Raw genomic sequence first — 19,995 nt, 5'->3', positions numbered from 1 at the left:
CCTCTAACCCCCAGGAGCGACGGAGGGCAGGTGGCGGGGCAGAGAGATCCCGAGGTCGGGAACGGCGGGGCAGGGGCGCCAGTCCCCGAGGGGGCGGCCCTCTCATCCTGCTGGATCTCAATGGTATGTAGGAATCCTGGGATTTCGGGGGGCGGTGTGGGCTGGGGGATTGAAGGAGGGGATTGAGACCTTCAGGCCCAAACTTCTTGGCTTTTGCTCCCACAGATGAGAACAGTAACCAGAGTTTCCATTCGGAAGGCTCTCTGCAAAAGGGCACCGAGCCCAGCCCTGGGGGCACCCCCCAGCCCAGCCGCCCTGTGTCACCTGCTGGACCACCAGAAGGGGTCCCAGAGGATGCTCAGCCCCCACGGCTGGGCCAAGAGAGAGGTAGGACTAGGTGACTCCCTGCAGCCCTCTCGTCTGAGTCTTCTGCAAAGTTGAAGCCACCAGCTTACCCCTACCTACACCTACTCTCCTGTGTTCTCCCCTCCCAGAGGCCTTCCCTGACTCCTGCAGAAAGTCACCGTCCTACCTCCAGTGACTGTCTCATTCATCTGGCTTCTTTGGGTCTTTAGATAACTCATCACCGTCTGAGATTTTCATGTAAATTTTATTTTTTACTACTCAAATTTCTTCCCCTGCTCCCACCTCATGTCAGCTTCCTGAACCTTGGGCCCATGTTGCTCTTGTTCATTATTGAATCCTCAGAACAACATGGGACACATAGAATGTGCTCAATAAATATTTGTTGAGGAGTAAATAATAGTGATATTCCTGAGGGTGATTAATAAGTGAAAATAACAGCTAGGACTTACTGAGCTCTGTGTGCCGGATATCCTAAGCACTGAACATGTTTTAGCTCATTTAATGCTCACTATAACCCTATGAGGGTTATGATCCTCATATGTGGATGAGAAGCTGAAACCCAGAGAATTAAGTCTCCCAAGCTCACATAGCCAGTGAGCCAGCATCTTGGGCATAATTCCTCCTCAGCTCCTCTTTGTTCCATATAGTCAATCCCCTGCCTGGTCAGAGCTACCTCCCAAATGTGTCTACCTTCCTATAAGAGCCATCTCTTCCCCCCACCTGGCTCCAGCCTCCTTTTTTTTTTTTTTAAGATTTAATTTATTTATTTGACAGAGAGAGACACAGCGAGAGAGGGAACACAGGCAGGGGGAGTGGGAGAGGGAGAAGCAGGCTTCCCGCTGAGCAGGGAGCCCGATGCGGAGCTCCATCCCAGGACCCCAGGATCATGACCTGAGCTAAAGGCAGATGCTGAACGACTTGAGCCACCCAGGCACCCCAGGCTCCAGCCTCCTTATGGGTCTCCTCTCCCCCGGTCACCTCGACACAGCTGCCAGAGCAATTTTTTCTAAATCACAAATTTGGCAGGCTCATTTTTGTGCTTCAGAGCCTTCAATGGCTCCCTATGGCCTTTGACTCCTCTACTTGGTACTTTGGACCCTTTGTGAACTACCCCTGCTGGTCTCATTGTTCCTTTCCAAGAATACCATGACCTGGGCCTATGGGCTGTGTCTAGATTGTGCCACCCACTTGTGTACCTTTACTAATGTAAAAACTGCAGGCATTTATTGAGCACTTACTATGTGCCAAATACTGTACTAAGGGCTTTACCTGTATCATCTCATTTCATCCTTACCACAGTCTCATGTGGTAATTATTTATCATTATCCCCACTTTACAGATGGGTTAACTGAGGCCCAGAGGAAGTAAGTCACATGCCCAAGGTCAGGTTTGAACCCAGGGAGTCCAGTCTCAGAATCTGTACTCACTTATCATATGTTCTGTCTGCCTAAAATGTGCCCCATTTGTCTCCCTGATCAAATCCTACTCATCTGTCAAGATCCCACTTCCATGTCCTTCCTGTGGCTTCTTCCTGGCTTGCAGCCAGGTTCCCAGCTCCCTCCTCAGTGTCCCCCAGCCTGGGCCTGTGCTGTAGCACAGAGCAGTCGCTCAGGGAATGTCTGTTAACTTGATGTTCCAGATCCTGGGGGCGTAACTGCAGGCAGCACCGATGAACCCCCAATGCTGACCAAGGAGGAGCCTGTTCCAGAATTGCTGGAGGCTGAGGTGAGAGAGGCCAGAAGGCTGGACTCCCGGGTCTCTGAGGCAGTGGGGGCTCTGGGGCAGCTAACAGCTAGGGGGCTGCCCTCCTGAGGTCCAGGCAGGAAATGTAGACCTCAGGCACAGCTCAAGTCTCAGAGGCTGGGTTCTTGGGACGGAAAAGGAGAGGGTGCTTTAAGACAAAGTCCTGTGGGCTGGATCGGGGCGGATTTAAGACCATTAAAAGCCTGAAAAGATCGTGGTGCTCCTCCAAGTATTTTATTTTATTTTAGTCCTAAACTATCAAATCAGCTTAAGAGAGTCAGTCCCCTACAACTTCTGACTTTTCCCACAAGGACTACCTTGATGCATTTTCCAGAAATATCAAATATCACCTTCTTTTCCCAAAACGGTGTTGTTGTTGTTTCTAGTGCCCTACTTAATCTGCTCCCTGGGTCCCTGACCAGACTCCTAGGTCCAGGAGGGGAGTGGAGTGGAGGCGTTGAGAAGGCAAAGGCTAGGAGGCTGCACTCCTGGGTTTGGGTGGAGCTCATGCCTGTCCGCCCTTCCTCTCCAGGCCCCTGAAGCTTACCCCGTCTTTGAGCCAGTGCCACCTGTCCCCGAGGCAGCCCAGGGTGACACAGAGGACTCGGAGGGCGCCCCCCCACTCAAGCGCATCTGCCCAAATGCCCCTGACCCCTGAGAAGCTGGCCTGCCTGTCCTGTTGCCCCAAGGGCCCCTTTGGCTTTTTACAAATAAAGACCCTTTTGTAATTTTGTGTCATGTCATTTCCCCTCAGGGCTGGGGAGGGTCTTTGGAGACAGTTTTGTCTCATGCTCCATTTCTCAGATGGAGTCACTGAGGCTCTAAGGGGACCTTCCTATAGTCATACCAGGAGTCAGACATAGAATGGGAGCTTGAGCCAGGACCCTGCCTCCCCAAACTCCCTCCACCCTGCCCTGTCCTCTTACCTTTGACCCTTCCTGACCTTCAGCCCTCCTCTGGGAATCCCAGGACCCCTCTTCTTCCTGTTCAGCCCTCCCCTGGGCCCAGCAGTTACCCAAGCTCTGGGCAGCTGCCCATGATTCCCATTCATACACAGGAACATAGAGGCTCGGAGGGACTTTGGGGTCTGACCTAACCCGTTCCTTGCCCTCAAGAAGCTACAACATTGTACCCCCTGCCTCTGCTTAGCCATTCCTCCACTGGAACCCCTGCCCACACTTCTGGCCGGGTCTTTCTTGTCTTCCCCTCAATCACCACCTCCTCCAAGAAGTCTTCCCTGACCCCTGGCTCAATCAGTTTCCCTTCTTTTGGGCTTCCATCACCTGCTGTGTCTCCTCCTCTTTGTCTTGGCATTTATCAGGCTGTTTGGGATGGCTCATTTGTGTGTCTGTCTTGTCCACTAGGTTTTGAGCTCCTGAGGGCCGATCTTAGTCCCTAGCCTTATCTAGGATCACATTGGGCATAGAGCAGTCATAGCAACTGTTTGGTGAATGAATGAGTAAATGAATGTGCTGAGGCTATCCAGGAAGGCTTCTCTGAGGAGGCAGAATGTGAGATAGGAACCTCAGTGTGGTAGATCTGAAGTAAGAAGTCCTGGTTCAAATCCTGGCTCTGTTACTCACTAGGTATGTGGCTCTATGCATGCCATTTCCCCTCTCTGAGCCTTAGTTTGTGCATCTGAGCAATGGGGACAATAACTAGGGCTCATCTGCCCTAGTGGTTTTGGGAACCTTCAAATAATGTAAGGTACCTGCACTCTGTGCCTGGCAAAGTGGTAGAGTTAGGTGTATTAGCCCTGTTTTTATTTTTAACAAAGGCTAAAAGGTTCAGAGGGACCAAACTGGAACTTTAAAGAACGATTTTAAAATGTAGGGCTGTTTCCTGATAGCAGCTAAGGTTGTAATAGTTGAGCCAGGGCCGGCCAGGGGAGCCAAATGTAGAGTGACGTGGTATATTCATTTCTTCTTGCTGCTGCAACAAATTACCACACATGTACTTAGTCACTTAAAGAAACACAAATTCATTATCTTACCATTCTGGAGACCAGAGGTCCAAAATTAGTCTCACTGGGCTAAAGTCAAGGTATCAGCAGGGCTGGTTCCTCCAAGAGGCTGTAGGGGAGTATCTGTTTCCCAGCCTTTCCCAGCTTCTACACACCACCCACATTCCTTGACTTGGGCCCCTCTCCCTCCCTTCCCCACCACTCCCCTCCCTTTCACGTCTTCATCATGGCTTCTTCCAATCTCTGTCTCTTCTTCCGTCATCACATCTCTGTCTCTGCCTCCCCTGCCTCCCTCTTCTAAGGACCCTGGGACTGCATTGGACCCACCTGGATGATGCAGGAGACTCTTCTCAAGACCCTTAACGTAATCACACCTGCAAAATCTCATTTGCCATGTAAAGTAACATTCACAGCTTCCGGGGATTAGGTCGTGGGCCTTTTCAGAGGGCCATTATTCAGCCTACTACATGTGGTAATAATCTCAGCATTTTCTGGGTGTGGAGGTCCTCTCACTAGTCCCCTCAGCCACCGCAGGAGGTGATGTGAGTGCTCTGTAAACTGCAGAGTGCCTTCTGTGGGTTAGTAGTACAGTGTTAAAGCCCAGACAACAGGCTCTGGGTTTGAATACCAGCATCTCCATTCGTTCGCTTGTGACCTTGAGCCACGTGACTTAACCTCTCTGGGCCTCGGTTTTCTCATCTGTAAACTGGGGATAATATTAACATCAGCCTGGTGAGAGTGTTGTGAGGATTAGATGAGGAAGTACGTGGGGAGGGAGTGTCCTTGGCTTGACACATAGTGAGCGCTCAATAAATGACAGCCGTTTTCCTATTATTCCGTTTTACCGATGAGGATACGAGGGTGTAGGGATAGAGGCCAGAGACTTGCCTGTTGGTGAGACTGGGGAGGAGAGTCCGTTTCTGAGCACACTTGAAAGGCTGAAGTTTGAGTCACCCCCATTCCTGTCCCTCTCTTGGCCCCAGACCCCAGCAGTCTGTCCCCACTCCCAGGCCTGCCCCCTCCGGCTCTGTGATCCACTCTGTGACCTGGTTTAAAATCCACTTCTTGGGGCACCTGGGTGGCTCAGTTGGTTGGGCAACTGCCTTCGGCTCAGGTCACGATCCTGGAGTCCCGGGATCGAGTCCCACATCCGGCTTCCTGCTCAGTGGGGAGTCTGCTTCTCCCTCTGACCCTCCCCCCCCCTCACGCTCTCTCTATCTCATTCTCTCTCTCAAATAAATAAATAAAATCTTTCAAAAAAAAATAAAATCCACTTCTTCCATGGCGAGCCCCGCCCCCCAGTCATCACCTTCCCACGCCCTCCCTGCCTCCGCTCTTCCCACCCCCTCCCAATATCCACGCTCTCTTTTTGGAAATTCTTCCACCCCTGGCTCTCGAGGTCCTGGCCTCTGGTGCTCCCCCATTCTCTTCTGCTCTGTCACTCTCTCCTCCTGATCCCTTAAATATCTCTTGTCCTGGCCTAGCTCTTCTCTTCATAAACGCTCCCTGCCAGATCCACCTACTTTTGGAATGAATGGCTCCCAAGTCTCTGCATCCAAGTGCTGCACCCTCCCTTTATAGACTCAAAGACCCCTGGGATGCCCAGACCCTCGGCCTCCTCCTCCCCCTCCCAACCTGTTCCTCCCATCGCCTGTACCCAGAAATGGCCCCTCAGTCCCCCAGAGTTGGCCCAGATTGGAGTGCCCGGAAGTCAGAGTCCCGTGAGCAAGTCTCTATCCTGAGTAACTCCCCCATCTGCCCCTTTCTTTAGGGCCCTCCTGTTTGCCTTCCTGGTGGGTTTCCCCGCTTCACTCTTGCCCACCCCCAGTCTGTCCTCCACCCAGCAGCTGGGCAGTCTCAGAAACCCACCGATACTGCCCTGGGCGAGAACCCTGCCGTTGTCCTCCTTCCTGGCAGGATGGAGCTGCCCCTTCCACCCCACCCCTGCACCGCTCCCCTGAGAACTGCTTATAATCAATCGCACCTCGCTGTTTCTCACCTGTGGGGTTTTTCTCATGCTTTTGCTCGGCCAGGAGCGCCCCTCTTATCCTCTCTTCATCTGGGGGAATGCATTCTTTTGTTTTTTTTCCAAGCTTGGCTTCCTGGTGACTTCTGTTGTCCCGCCCCCTGCCTGCTCCTCTGCCATTTCACGGAACATCAGGTATTGCCTTGTGATGGTCTATGTTGGCTTCGGTCTTTGGTGCCAGACTGCCAGCTCAACAAGGGCAGGAGAATTCCTTTACTCGTAGCAACATGTATTTATTGTGCACTTAACTGTTTGCTAGGGACTATTCTAGGCCCCGGGAATAAAGCATAAACAAAATGGAAAAAATCTCTGCTTTCGCAGAGTTTACCTTCAATAAATTATACCATCTGTAGGAAGTTATAAGTATCTTGTTAAAAAAAAAATAGAGTCAGGGAGATGGGAAAAGAGCAGATTGCAATTTTAAATAGGGAGATCCTCCTACTGAGGAAACATTTGAAGAAAAGCTTGAAGGAGTGAGGAAGAGAGCCATACAGATTTCTCGAGGAAGAGCATTCCAGGCCAAGAGAATAGCCAGTGCAAAGGCCCTGAGGGGGAGTGTGCCTGGAAATGAGATCAGTGCGGCAGGGGGCAGAGGGAGGCAGGGAGAGAGCAGTGGGAAGTGAGGTCAGGTCATGTAGGGCCTCACAGGCACAGCAGTCACATAATATGTCAGTCAAACTTTGAGAATAAAAGAGGATGTATTAATAATTATGCCCAGGCAACAAGTGAAACCTGTGATAACCAAAATGTATGGCCATCCTGCTTGGAGGCTGTTGTCAGGACTTTCATTCTGGGCGAGATGAAGAGCTATGGATGGGATCTGAGCAGAGGAGTCACATGATCAGACTTAGGTTTCCCCCCCCACGATATTTTATTATAAAAAGTTTCAGACGTGTAGCAAAGTTGGAAGAATTATACAGATGATACCCATATACCCCCACCTAGATTCTGTAACATCTTACCGTATCTGTTTACCACATATCCTAATTCATCCATCCATCTATCAATCTAGCTTATTTTCTTGATACATTTCAAAATAAGTTGCAGACAATGGGGTACTTCCCTCTTAAGTACTTGAGCATTCCTGTTCTTTTTCATTTACTTACAGGTTTGTCTTTCTTTTCCCTTGAAACAAAATATCCACATAGTGAAGTGCAGAGGTATTAATTGTGTGATTCGATGAGTTTCCCTTGAAACAAAATATCCACATAGTGAAGTGCAGAGGTATTAATTGTGCGATTCGATGAGTTTCAACAAATGCACACATCTGCATAATGCAAGCTCTTACCAAATACATCATTATCCCTCCTGAAAAGTTTCCTGTTGCCCCTTCCCTCCCCCCCACCCCCAACTCCCCAGAGGCAATCACTGTTCTGGTTTTGTTTTGATTAGGTTAACCTGTTCTAGAACTTCATATACATGGAATTATACAGTATGTACTTCTTTGCATCTGCTTTTTTTCACTCAGCATAATATTTTTGAGAGTCATCTGTACTGTTGCTTGGATCAATAGTATGCTCCTTTCTATTGCCAGGTGATAGTCCATAGACTTGGCTTTGACTAGGAACACTCTGCGGGATGGAGAACAGATAGGTCCAAGTCCTCTCTCCCTGTTTCTAGCTCCCTGCACAAGCCTGTCAAGCCTGGGGATCAGAGCCCCGGATGAGTGTGCCCTGGGAAGACAGACAGCTTGTTCCCCAGGACCTTTCTAGAATGTAGTCAGTCCATGACTTCAGTCCCCCAGAAATCTAGGGAGACAGAACTATTTCAAGGGGCAGGATGTAGGGTGATCAAGCATCCTGGTTTGCCCAGGACTTTCCCAGTTTTAGCATCTCAAGTCCTGTTCCCGGGAAACCCTGGGAAAACTGGGGTGGGTGGTTGCCCTGGCAGGACCCCACCACTGCCCCTGGGGCCCCAGGCCCTTTCTCACCCCAGACTACACTTATACTCCCTTCCTCCTAAGGATTGATTTTCTGTAAACTCTAAACTGATCTGCTTCTTCCCTGCCCTAAAACTTCCCACAGCTCCCCCATGGCTTTGCCTGGCAACCCAAAAGATGTACTGACCTATGGCAGTGGGTCTTGAACTTTGCTGCACAGTGGAACCACCTGAAGAATTCTGAGGCCCGGTTTCTACCCCAGACATTTTAATTGGTTTAGGATGTGACTTGGGCATTAGGAGTTTTAAGAGCTCCACAGGTGAGGCTGATAGGCTGCAGAGTTTGGGAACCACTGGCCTATGGATATGATTTGCTTGTTTATGTTGCCAACATTTAAAATCAAAAGATTTCATATAAAAATCTAGACTCCTAGCTACCTTTTTTTTTTCTTAAAGATTTATGTATTTATTTTAGAGAGAGAGAGAGAGAGATGAGCACGTGTGCATGCACGAGACAGGGGAGGGGCAGTGGGGGAGGGATCGAGAGAATCCCAAGCAGACTCCCCACTAAGCACGGATCCCAGCACGGCGTTCAGTCTTACAACCCATGAGACCATGACCTGAGCCGAAGCCACCAAATGCTCAACCGACTGAGCCACCCAGGCGCCCCAACTCACAGCTACCTTAGACAAAGCGGAAGGTCTGAGACACTGAGTGCTTCCAAGGATGGAAATCCCAGGGGGTGTGGAGCACTGCCTGCTCTTAGAGACAATACATGTGTCCTCTGGTCACCGCAATCTCCACCACTCCCTAGTGCTTCCTCTGCTCCCATTTGTCCACGTGCATGGCCTACAGGCCAAGGCCGCAGCTCCGCAGCCTCTTCACTAACTGCTCCACACACTCCTCTCACTTCCTGCCCTCTGGCCACATGGGCGTCAGGGGGCCCTTTCTAGACCGGCTTTTGCCCAGGCAGTTTTTCCACCAAACTCCTCATCAAGGCAGACGAGGCCTTGCTCCGTTTGGCCACTGCCACCTCTCTCTCTGCTCTTTCCCAAGGTCATCGAACACACCGAGGCTGGCCAGCCTGGTCCCCATCCCCACGGTTGTTGCTCCCTCTGCCTGGGGAACTCTTCCCTCCCTCTCTTCTTTCTTCCTGGCCAGTGCCGACTTCTCTTTCAGGCCTTGGCTTAGATTTCACCTCCTTCAGGAAGCTTCCCTGACCCTCAAAGAACTAAGCCAGGTCACTGGATAGTCACTGTACTTCCTCTTTTGCTTGACATCTCACTTCCCTTGCTAGAATAAGGCTATGATGTTCATCTCTGTCTTCCTAGGGTCTAGGTAAATAGTGTAGTGCCTGGTAAATAGGTGTTCATCAATGACAAATGAATATAAGGAAAGGAAGCACATCTCCCTTCCTCCACTGGCAAAATTCTACGCTTGTGGTTGCATTTCTACTATAGTATTCAACTCTGTGCTCGTGGAGACCCCAAACCTCACTAAGCTCAGGTCTATCGCACAGTGAGTCCAGTGGATCACCAAACCCATTCTGTGGTTGTTTCCCCAGTATCAGAATGCGTAATTGGATCCCAATTGCAGAATCCGCACATCGGTTGGCTGGGTCTCTGCGCATCTGTGAACACAGCAGGGCTGTGTCTGGTTGGCCACCCAGGGCCCCCCACACAGGGCAAGCACAAGGGCAGAGTGTAGTAACTTACTTTCCATTCCCTTACATTTGTCTGTTGATTTTCAGTTGGCAATGCCTTTTCTGCCAATCCCCTCCTTTGCTCGTCCAATCAGCTCTGAGAGGGGGCTGTGGCGTAGTGAACGGTCAAGATAGGATAGGAATGAAGCTTTTCAGATTCAACTGATTTGTATTAACTTGTGTAATCCTGGGCAAGTCACTTCCCCGCCTGGACTTAAGTTGCCTCATCTGAAACATGGGGCCAATAATCTTTTCTTCGTCTTTGGGGCCAAACATCTTTGAACATGTCAGGAACAGTGGGAACCAAGCGCAGAGCACCTGAGAAGCTGTATGTAAACCAGATTTTTGTAAAGCAATAGTTATTTACAACCTTTAATTTTTAGAATCACCGGTAGGATTGCAGGAACTCTAGGAAGGTAGGAAATGCAGTGCCAAAGAAAAGTCAAAGTCCGTGGTAGTCTGTAATAACCCGAGTCGAGGTTTTAATGTATATATTTTTAAGATACAGTGACGGAGGCCAGAGAGGCGGTTGGGGTAAATGGGAACAGCCCCAAATGGGGCTCCTGGGCTCTGGTTCAGCTGCTGTGTGACTTCGGTGGCCTCGTCTGTAGAATGGGATCCGCAGGCCCTCTCCCCTCACAGCCTTTTGTGAAGCGCGGACGAAACAAAGGAAGGACGCGGGCCTCCGAAACGGCCCAGCGCGGGCGAGCGCGCGGCGGCGTCGCAGGGGTTAAGGGCACCGAGAGCCGCGCTCCCGTCCTAGAGCGGCCGCGGCGGACTTCCGGCGCGGGGCGCTCGGGGCGCCTGGCCCGCGCGCGGCCGCTTCGGAAAGGGCGGTGGGCGGCGGTACGGCGTGCCCCCGCCCGGGTCGCGGTTTCTCCGTAGGCCGCCGGCGCCAGGGTGGAGGACTGTGCCTCTGAGGCTCGGCGCGCGCTGCGGCGGCATCCCGGGGTCATCTAGGCCGGGTCCCTCGCCAACGTGCCCCCTCGCCCCCCCAGTCCCCGAGTTCGGGACTAGCGGTGTTCGACCGTGTGCGGCGTTTGAGCCCCTCCGCGCCTTGGTTTCCCGTGCTGGAATGCGGGGCCTGAGGATCCCGGGCCTGGCCGAGGACGGTCGGGTTCTTCCAGTTACTTGCACCCTGGAATCCGGTGTATCCCCATTGCACAGTCAAGGAAACCGAGACCCAGGAGCTCGAAGTTACTTTGGAACAGCAAAGGCATGCTTTCCCGCCAGCTTTTCTAGTCGGGGCAGACGCCTAGTTCCAAGCCGTAGCTCTTGGTTTCGAGCGCTGCCGCCGCCGGCGCCGCAGGGGAGTCTAAGGACATCTGAGTGTGTCAGGAGCCGTACCTATCTCCTCTCAGCCTTATTACAACCTCTTGAGGCAGGTGCTGTTACCCACATTGGCAAGTAAGAAAAGTGAGGCTCAGAGCGATTTTCTCCAGAGTCATGATGCAGGTCAGTGGCTGAGTAGCGAGACCTATAAACTCAGGTTTGTCTCACTTGACTGGCCGATCTGTTTTGGGGGAATAGTAGCTAATACTGAGTGCTTGCGACTGAATCCTTCCACAAAGGGCAAAAGCTTAGAGATGATGGGATGGGAGGGAGTGTCACAGACTTGGCTAAGTCAAATAATAGTGGTTTTGGGTCAAGTGTCTTTGCATCCCTTTGCATCATTTTCCTCAAGGTGAAAGAATCAGATTTAACACCTCTCTCTAGTAACAGCTTTATTATTTTTTTTAAATTATTTATTTATTTGACAGAGAGGGATAGAGCAGGAACAAAGGCAGGGAGGGTGGGAGAGGGAGAGGCGGGCCTCCCGCCGAGCAGGGAGCCTGATGTGGGGCTCGATCTCAGGACCCTGGGATCATGACCTGAGCCGAAGGCAGACGCTTAACGACTCAGCCACCCAGGCGCCCCTCTAGTAACAGCTGTATTAAGATAAGGATCACATATCGTACAGTTCACCCATTTATTTTATTATTTTAGTTACAAACCCTTGTGTCTAGGGTTGACTTTGAGTCGATCTCTGCTACCTACAGAACCGACCTCACCCGTGTAAGTTGTACAGCTCAGTGGTTCTTAGCATATTCATAGACTTGTGCACCTATCGCCACAGTCAACTCTGGAACATTTTTATCACCCCACCCCACCCCCGGTCCCCCAGTCCTAAACTATCACTAATCTACTTTCTGTCTCTATAGATCTGCCTATTACAGACATTTCCTATAAGGCCGTATAAGGCCTTTTGTGACTGAGATAATCTTTTTTAAACAAAGTCCTGGCCTTAGAGCTTTGGCTTGTAACCATACCCAGCCAGAATTGAATAGCACTGTTTAGATTTTGTTGTATTTATTTTTACCACTCCAGGGTGAATGATAGGTATTTCCTGTTTGTGAGAATGATACAAAATTTCCTTTTTGAATAAATTTGTTTCCACAAAAAAGTGAGTTGACATTTTTAAAGGACAAGATTAAATAGTAGTAGAGGTGGTACACAAGTATGTCCAAAAGGTGGGAAGATAGGACGTGAATGAAGTTTGTAAAACACTAGATTGTCTGATTTGAGGTTCTCCAGGACATGGTTTGAAAACCACCCTACTATTCCATTTCGCTGTCCTCACAGCTACTGTAAGGAAACACATCAATTTACTGAGGAAGAAACAGATGCAGAAAAGTTAAGTATGATAACCTGTCCAAGGTCACACAGCTAGTGACAGAACCTAGACTTAACCTAAGGTCTAATTCCGAAGACCACCTACTTACCAAATCTGGACCTAAAACGGGGTGAGGAATGGATGAGCAGGCTTGAGGGAGGATTCTAGCCAAAATACCAGAACATGTGGGGACCAGGCTGGTGACCTTGTTTTTGGTATCCCAACAAATATTCACATATTTCTATAAAATAACTTAATTTGTGACTTTAAACAGAAATCCCATCTCAGTCACTGTTGGGGCTTTCTTCTTAAGGGCACACCAGAATCCAGGAGGTGTTGCCTGGATAACGAGGTGTGTGTTTGTGTGTGTGTGTGTGTGTGTGTGTGTGCACGCGCGCACACGCGCGCTTGAGCACATGTGTATGTTGGTGCTGGGTCCATCTTGATTGCTGTTGGTAATCACCGTCTAAGCCCACAATGTTCCCTTCAAGTTCATGGCTTCTGCCCTATATCATGTGTGGGGCACCAGAATCTCTGGGCTGGCTGAGACTCCTTGTATGTAGGGTCCCGTGTTTCCTGGAAGATCAGGCAGCTACCTGCTCTCAGGGCAGGCTACTTTCTGGTGCACGGCCATGGGGCATGCACTAGGACTCCCTCTTGCCTCTTCCAGGCCAGGAACCTTCACCAAGATCCTCTGCCTACACCCCCCGCCCCCCCCCCCCCCGCAAACCCTTCTTCATATGAATTCCACTTCATATTTTTTCACTCTGGGTTTCAATAACACATTAAACTCACAGCCCATTTCCAATAAAACTAGTTTCCTTTTCCTTAAGGGCAGAGAGAGCTTAATTTTTAAACCTTAACTTAAGCAAAAAGTAGCAAGTAGAAGACAAAACAATCAATTCCTGCCCCACTGTTGTCAACACCTTTGCCACTCAATCCTCTCATCTCATAGCTGTGCAATTCAACTTGGACCCAAACTTGTTACTCAGCTTGAGTGAGTCTCAGCCCTAACTCCAAACAACTTAGATCTAAGACTAATTTTTGACCATTGTGAGACAAAATAACTGACTTTGATCCAGGTAATATTCTAAGAGCTCTACATGCATAATCTCAAAAATTTCAGCAACTGTGTGAGGTAAGTGCTATTATTGTGTCCATTTTACAGATGGGAAAACTGAGGCATGGAGTTCAGTCTCTTGTCCATGGCACCACAGTTAGTAAATAGTAAAGGCAGATTTCAACCCACATAGTCTGATTTCAGAGTATGTGCTCTGTTTCCTCTCATTTACAGCAACATTTTAGTATTCCTTATATATTGGAAAGTAGTTCGCAGCTACTTGGGAAGCAGAATTGGGGAGGACTCCCCTCCCCAAAGAGGAGTCTGAGCACTCTGAGACCTGGGTCTCTCAACTCAGGACACCTTTCTCCCTCCCCAGCTCCTGCCTCTCTGGGCATGTGTTAACTAAAGCTGTTCTCCCTGCCCCAAAACTGCCAACCCAACTTACTGTGATGTGTCCACATTGGGCTAGATAGATGTATAATTTCTCTGTTCTTTGGTACAGCCCCAGCAAGGAATTATGCCCATTTTACAGACAAGCAAACAGGTTTAGGAAGGCCAAGTGACTTGCCCAGGATCACACAGCTAGTGGATGGAGCAATGTAATTGGAACCTGAATGCCCATTTCTTTTTTTTTTTTAAGATTTTATTTATTTATTTATTAGTGAGAGAGAGAGAGAGAAACAGCATGAGAGGGGAGAGGGTCAGAGGGAGAAGCAGGCTCCCTGCTGAGCTGTGAGCCCGATGTGGGACTCGATCCCGGGACTCCAGGATCATGACCTGAGCCGAAGGCAGATGCTTAACCAACTGAGCCACCCAGGCATCCCTGGATGCCCATTTCTGAGTCTCCTGCTCTGTTAACGCTTTAGTGACCTTACAGAGTTGAGAGCCACATAAGTGGGTTCCTGGGAGGTGATGACTACCTGTGGCGCCTGAGAGAGTCTCTCACCCTCTCTGGCTCCATTTCCTTATTTGCAAAATCTCTTTTTACCTTCCTCTTGTTTCTCAACTTCCTAATGAAAGTAGGGGAAAGTTTTTTGTTTTTTAAGGATTTTATTTATTTAGAGAGAGCACACACATGCAAGGCGGGGGAGGGGAGGAACAAGTAGACTCAGCACTGAGTGCTCAGCGGAGCCCGGTGCAGGGCTTGATCTCATGACCCTGAGATCTCAACCTGAGCTGAAATCAAGAGTCGGTTGCCCAACCAACTGAGGCACCCAGGTGCTCCTGTTTTGTTATGTTTTCAGTATCAAAATTTGACTCAAAGACTACTGTCAAGAGGGTGTTCCCATAAAGGAGTTTCCCTTTTGGGGAGTTGTACAGTCTGCTCTAAGGAGACATTTTCTGCCTAGGGTTCTAGAACAGCAATTAGACTGGGGAGTTGGAGTTTGGGGAAAAGATGGGGACACTTGAGCCTGTGTGGGGAACAAGGACAAGATGATAACAGTGCTTCTATTTACTGGGTCTTAACGTGCCAGGCCCTGGGCTAAGTCGTGTGTGTGTGTGTGTGTGTGTGTGTAATGTGTGTGCATACACAGCACATATGCTAGAGGTCATGTTTTTATCCACCACTCTAAATTTTTAGAGGGGAGTTTTGTTGACATCACTTCATCCTACCTCCTAATTTAGAGGCGAGGAATCATTTCTGCTCACTCCTTCAGCAGTCATGATGGTTCTATTCTCTGCTAGTCCCCATGGCAGGCTCTTAGAAAAGATAGAAAAGACCAATTTTAGGTGTTAGCGATAGGAATCACTAGGTGGGGGCGCCTGAGTGGCTCAGTTGGTTAAGCGACTGCCTTCGGGTTATGGTCCCTCGAGTCCCGGGATTGAGTTCCGCATCAGGCTCCCTGCTCGGTGGGGGGTCTGCTTCTCCCTCTGACCCTCTTCCCTCTCGTGCTCTCTGTCTCTCATTCTCTCTCTCAAATAAATAAAATCTTAAAAAAAAGAAAAGGGAATCACTAGCTGGTGTGACTATAGTGTTAACTCTTATTTTTGCTTATCTGTATTAACTTTCTACAATGCACATATACCAGCTTTACAATAATGATCAGTTCCCTCATAGGATGCCTCTACTCATCACAGTACTGTTTCTACAATTTAAATGATTACATGCCTCACAACCCCCATAGTGGGAGAAGTTCCAGTTAAAGAAGTCAAGATCTTGTATTAGAGGGGTGTACCCTTAATTCAAGTGGTAGCCACATCTGCAGCTCCTGAGTAAAGGAGCCAAATGTCATGACACCCCACGTCTCCCTCAAATCCCTGATAGTCCTAGGGATTGGCATCTGAACCCAACTTTCCATAACAGGGAATCTCAACAGGGCAGTCCTGGGCCTGAGCATTAGGAAAGTTATGAGGCGAGACTTGATTGTCATAACTTTCAGGGATGCTAGAGGCATGCAGTGAGCCAGGCCAAGGGAGGCTGATTGATCATCTTGTAACTCACGAGGCAGCCCACCCAATAAATGTCCTGCCCAGAATGATAGTGGATTCCTATGGGTGGCCTGGTGACCTGGTGGTGTCTGGACCTGGAAATGCTGCTTATTTGGATCATGCCTACCCAGCTAATCAGCTAATGTCTCGGAAAGGTTGAAAACCAGACCCAGAAAAAGTAGACTGAAACAGGGGGAACCATGAGAACCTATATCAGGAGTCGGGGGGGAGGTCACTGTTCTGGGAATGAATGTGTCACTTTTTTAAAAAAATTTTTAAAAGATTTTATTTATTCATTTGAGAGCGAGAGAATGAGAGATAGCATGAGAGGGAAGAGGGTCAGAGGGAGAAGCAGACTCCCTGCTGAGCAGGGAGCCCGATGTGGGACTCGATCCCAGGACTCCAGGATCATGACCTGAGCCGAAGGCAGTCGCTTAACCAACTGAGCCACCCAGGCGCCCTGTCACTTTTTTTTAAAAGATTTTATTTATTTATTTAACAGAGACACAGCAAGAGAGGGAACACAAGCAGGGGGAGTGGGAGAGGGAGAAGCAGGCTTCCCGCAGAGCGGGGAGCCCGATATGGGGCTTGATCCCAGGACCCTGGGATCATGACCTGAGCTGAAGGCAGACGTTTAACTGACTGAGCCACCCAGGTGCCCCATGAATGTGTCACTTCTAAGTTGGAAAAAGGATGTTCTAGGGACCCCATGACTTTCATGAGTCTCATGGGGTATGACCAATATCCCAGGTCTGTAAGACTGTATCATGAGCATTCAGCAGCTAGATGGGATACATAAACCTATGAATTTTTTTTTTTTTTTTTTTACTGAAAGTCAGTGAATAGGCAATAAGTGACACTTTAAATTATGTGAAACTACTTCCTCTATTAAGGGGTATTCTACATACCCTTCCTTATTTTCTTGAAATGTTTTAGGATTCATTCATTCTTTCCATAGTTTATTTTCAGAAATGTAATATGCTCTCTAAGAGGGATATTCTATGAGATGTTTGCTGTCTTTTTAATTTTACAGCTTCAAGTCCCAAAGTCATGACAAAGAATGACTTGAGATTTGTATATACTGGATCTGAATATCTCACAGTTGCCTAAAAGTTGAACAGAAAGAAGTAAACCCACATATTTAAGAATTTTGTGTAAGTAGACTTTGTGATTAGGAAAGGATTATACTCCTTAGCAATGCCTAGCTAAATATTTTGTTCAATTTATAATTATAGTTACAAGTCCAATTAAAATAAGGGAAAGCAATAGGCTCAGAGTCACACAGCAAGTTAGTGCAAAGCTAGAACTACAACTTTGGTCCTTTATCTTCAAGCTCAATGCTTTCTCCACTTGTTCTGTCCCCATGACTGCTGCCTCGCAGAGTTATGGCTGTGAAAACTGTAGATTAATTAATTATTTTTTTGAAGATTTTATTTATTTATTTGAGAGAGATGGAGAGTAAAAGGGAGAAGCAGACTCCCGCCTGAGCAGGGAGCCTGATGCAGGACTCGATCCCAGGACCCTGGGATCATGACCCGAGCCGAAGGCAGATGCTTAACCGACTGAGCCACCCAGATGTCCCAACTGTAGATTAATTTAAAAGTGATACTGAGAAGACAAGGAGGGCAAATTTTTTTTTAAAGATTTATTTAGGGGCACCTGGGTGGCTCAGTTGTTAAGCATCTGCCTTCGGCTCAGGGCATGATCCCAGGGTCCTGGGATCAAGCCCTGCATTGGGCTCCCTGCTCCGTGGGAAGCCTGCTTCTCCCTCTCCCACTGCTTGTGTTCCCTCTCTTGCTGTGTCTCTCTCTGTCAAATAAATAAATAAAATCTTTTAAAAAGATGATTTATTTTGGAGAGAGAGGGCGTGAACAGGAGGGGCAGAGGGAGAGACGCAGACTCCAATGCTGGGCGCAGAGTCCGGCTCAGGGCTTGATCTCAGGACCTGAGCTGAGTCAGATGCTCAGACTACTGAGCCACCAGGTGCCCCAGGAAGGCAAATTTTTAAAATATTTTTTTTTGTTGTAGTATTAGTATTTTATTGTTGTAACAAATTACTACAAATTTAGTGCCTTAAAACAACACATTTATTATCTTACAATTCTATAGATCAGAAGCCCGACATGGGTCTCACTGGGCTAAAATCAAGATGTGGGCAAGGCTGTGTTGCTTCTGAGGATCTAGGGGAGAATCCACTTCCTTGCCTTTTCCAGTTTCCAGAAGCCATCCACAGCCCTTGGCTCATGGTCCCCTTCCCCATCTTCAGAGCAGCAGTGTCACTTCTCTGTGACCCTTCTTCCACTGTCACTTCTCCCACTGTCTGTAGCCAGAAAAGGATCTCTGATTTTAAGGACTCTTGTGATTACACTGGGCCACCTGGATAATCCAAGATAATCTCCCCCATCTCAAGGTCTTTAACTTAATCACATCTGCAAAGTCCCTTCTGCCATGTGAAGTAACACACTCACCAGTCCTGGGGTTTGGAGCATGGGCATTTTAGGAATTAGAGCAAGGGTGATTATTCTGCCTATCGCAGTTATGAAATATCCAGATGCATAAGCATTCAGAGGAAAATAGACATTTGAACATAATATTATTAAAATACCCTAGCCACCATCATCCAAACCAAGAAATAAACATTGCCAAAATCTCTGCAACCCCCGCCTGCACTTAATCATGTTTTCTGTTCGCATTTGCCTGAAATTTTTTTTGTCCATCTATTTATTTCCAATATATTTTCACTTTTGTTTTATGTGTGTTTCTTATAAATTGCTCATAGCAGATTAAAAGAATTTTTTTAAAATTTTTCTTCTGTTTATAGCGGGTCTTAAAAGTAACTTAGCCCGACAAGTTCTGCCATAATGTTAATTCAGTGTGTTCCTGTTTATTGCATTAATCTGTATACTTTTTTCTTTCCACCTTATTTTACATTTACTATTTATTTTTTCATTAATGTTTTCCTGTTTGCTTTAAAAAAAAAAAACTTCTGTGGGTTTGGTCAAGTTTCTATTTATTACCTTTACCCCTCTTTGTAAAAGTGCCAGTGTTTATCTTCTTTTTCCTAGGAATCACAATTGTTCTAAATTGTTCTATCAGTGCATGGTCATAATCCTACTCCTTCATCAAGTAATTTACTTGCCCACTCTTTCACAAACCCCCAAAAGACGATCGCTCTAGAATGCTTTGACCTTCCTCACTCTCCAAGAGTTTTGCTAAGATAGCTTGTAATTTTTTGTTCTAGTCTATTATTAGGTTTTTCATTAAAGTTAATCACTTATACAAAAGAATCCTTATTTAACACTTAAAGCACAAATTAAAAGTCTACTGCTAACATTTAAGCTGAACTATCTGTATCTGTGTATCCATGCATTGCAAGATTCATTGCTCACCTCTGCTACCTCACTTCTTCATCTGTCATTATCTTGAGCTCTTCATCACAACTGGAGGATTTCTTGAGCACTTCCCTCAGACAGGTCATGCATGTGATCTATGCACCGAATTTTGTATGCCAGATGTCCTTCTTTTGCCCTGGTTGGAAAGTGACATGATTGCCACTTTTGATTCTTGGGTTACATTCTTTTCTCCTGGAGTCTGTATTCTACTATCTTCTAGCGTATAGTATTACAGATGGGTGGCTTTAAACGAGTCTGATTCTCATTCCTTTTTAAATAACCTAGTCCAGAAGCTTGTAAGTTTTGCTTTTTTGTTTTATTTTGTTTTGTTTTGTTTTTTCTATTTCTGAAGTTCAGGAATTTCATCAGGCTATGTCTAGATACCTATCTTTATTCATATGAGTCCTTTTAATCTCCAGGCTCAAATCTCCCTTTCCATCTGTTCCTTTTCTCTTCTTTTGGGACTCCTGTTATTTGCATTAGGTCTTTTGGATTTGTCCTTAAAAATTTACATGTAATGGCATGATTCCCTTTCCTTTATATGTCTGATGTGTTACAAGATTTCATCCAGTATCTTTGAGTCTCATTATTGTCTGTGCCCATTACCAAGTGTACCTATTCTAATTATAAATTCATTGAGGAAATAACCACAGGATGGGCCAGCCTATGAGCTACCTGGGCCCACTGAATTGGCCTGGAGTCAAAAGATGCCATCTATCACCTGATTGCAATAAGCCCCTACTTTGAATGGTGGACCACAGTGGCGTTTTAGGTCCCCA

The 19,995-nt window shown here is 47.7% G+C and overlaps 1 protein-coding gene across 2 annotated transcripts in view; it reads left to right on the top strand.

The window, feature by feature from the left end:
- BCL7C (BAF chromatin remodeling complex subunit BCL7C) overlaps nucleotides 1-19,995 on the top strand; it is a 39,687-nt gene that overhangs the window by 1,147 nt on the left and 18,545 nt on the right. Inside the window, exons 3-6 of one of the 2 annotated variants that reach the window (XM_028110316.1) lie at nucleotides 15-123; nucleotides 226-387; nucleotides 2,006-2,091; nucleotides 2,642-2,837. In XM_028110316.1, coding sequence (XP_027966117.1) covers nucleotides 15-123; nucleotides 226-387; nucleotides 2,006-2,091; nucleotides 2,642-2,767 — 483 coding nt within the window. In that variant the 3' untranslated portion in view covers nucleotides 2,768-2,837. Of the gene's footprint in view, nucleotides 1-14; nucleotides 124-225; nucleotides 388-2,005; nucleotides 2,092-2,641; nucleotides 2,838-19,995 lie in introns of those variants that run through there. The other variant, XM_028110315.1, reaches the window with a different exon arrangement.

The sequence above is a fragment of the Eumetopias jubatus genome, unplaced genomic scaffold, assembly GCF_037043125.1.
Source record: "Eumetopias jubatus isolate StellerSeaLion01/CBP00866 unplaced genomic scaffold, mEumJub1_p1.0 scaffold_12, whole genome shotgun sequence".
NCBI lineage: Eukaryota > Metazoa > Chordata > Mammalia > Carnivora > Otariidae > Eumetopias > Eumetopias jubatus.
Note: the sequence above shows the minus strand (reverse complement) of the source record. Positions and strands in the feature narration are given on the sequence as shown.